The 1488-nt window shown below is 40.6% G+C and overlaps 1 protein-coding gene across 1 annotated transcript; it reads left to right on the forward strand.

Moving 5' to 3' along the window:
- Positions 1-837: 837 nt before the first annotated feature.
- On the forward strand, positions 838-1482 carry LOC102503356 (olfactory receptor 1E5-like; the record flags this gene model as incomplete). The annotated part of the gene is made up of 1 exon (XM_006163753.1): positions 838-1482. A coding segment is annotated over exon 1 (645 nt), but the record flags the coding sequence as incomplete, so codon positions are not given.
- Between the last annotated feature and the right edge of the window lie 6 nt (positions 1483-1488).

Below are 1488 nucleotides of genomic sequence, written 5' to 3' on the forward strand. Positions count from 1 at the left end.
AAATTATTCATATTTATAGTATCATATATTTTTTAAAAAGTATTAATTTCCTCTGAATCAATGCTTATATCTTACCTTAGGCCTTCTTAGTGATGTCACCCAACTCCTCCTGTTCTTGGGATGCACTGACCATTCTCTCACTCTTTCTCAAGAAAATCTCTCAAATTTGCCAAATAGAAGCTTCCAGTTCTGGCCAAGACATTTTTTTTTTTGTCCTTATACCAGTAAATTCAAAAATTCTGTTCTCTTTCTGGGGCTTGGGTTTTGGAAGTAAAATCTGGGAAAACCTGTGAACTAGTTTGCTTTCCTGCTGCATCTCTATCCCAAGGCACTTAATATAGAGCTACCTACTGGGATGAGGGGAAGTGAAAGTGGAAAGTGAGGAAACAAAATCTTCAAAGATTAATATCTCAAAAATGATCCTATGTGTTTCCTTCTGAGATTTGCACATTGAGAGAGTTTGAAAATCATGTTTAATTTCCTTGGAATGGGTGTTTTTCACCATGTGTTTCATGGTTTCCAATGCTTTATTAATATCTCAAAAATGATCCTATGTGTTTCCTTCTGAGATTTGCACATTGAGAGAGTTTGAAAATCATGTTTAATTTCCTTGGAATGGGTGTTTTTCACCATGTGTTTCATGGTTTCCAATGCTTTTATGCACCTCCACTAAAGAGTGCTCATTTGGTTGCCCTCCTGCTGCCCTCTCTGAACAAGAGGAAATAATTGTATTTCTGAATATTCTGTAGTGTGTATGTATGTATACTTGCCTGTGTATATATGCTCATACTTTCATACAAATTATTCTTAATTTTAAAAAGGTAAAATAAAACCAACATGGAAAGAATAAATACAACTGCCATCTCAGAGTTCCTCCTCCAGGGTTTGCCTCTTGAGCCAGATCAGCAAGGATTGGTCTATGCCCTGTTCCTGGCCATGTATCTTACCACTGTCCTGGGGAACCTCCTCATCATCATACTCATTCGGCTGGACTCCCACCTTCACACGCCCATGTATTTGTTACTCAGCAATTTGTCCTTCTCTGACCTCTGCTTCTCTTCTGTGACTGTTCCCAAGCTGTTGAAGAATATGCAGAGCCAAGACCCATCTATCTCCTATGCAGGCTGCCTGACCCAAATGTACTTCTTCCTGCTTTTTGCAGACCTGGAGAGCTTCCTCCTTGTGGCCATGGCCTATGACCGCTACGTGGCCATCTGCTTCCCCCTGCACTACACCACTATCATGAGTCCTAGGCTCTGTCTCTCCCTGGTGGTGTTGTCCTGGGTGCTGACTGTGTTTATCTCTCTGTTGCACACCCTGCTCATGGCGAGGTTGTCTTTCTGTGCTGATAATTTGATCCCTCACTTTTTCTGTGACATGTCAGCTCTGCTGAAGTTGGCTTGCTCTGACATTCAGATAAATGAAATGGCAATATTTATCTTAGGGGGACTTGTCATAATTGTCCCATTTCTGTTGATTTTTTCATCC

This window comes from Tupaia chinensis, unplaced genomic scaffold (genome assembly GCF_000334495.1).
Source record: "Tupaia chinensis unplaced genomic scaffold, TupChi_1.0 Scaffold142884_1, whole genome shotgun sequence".
Classification (NCBI taxonomy): Eukaryota; Metazoa; Chordata; class Mammalia; order Scandentia; family Tupaiidae; genus Tupaia; species Tupaia belangeri.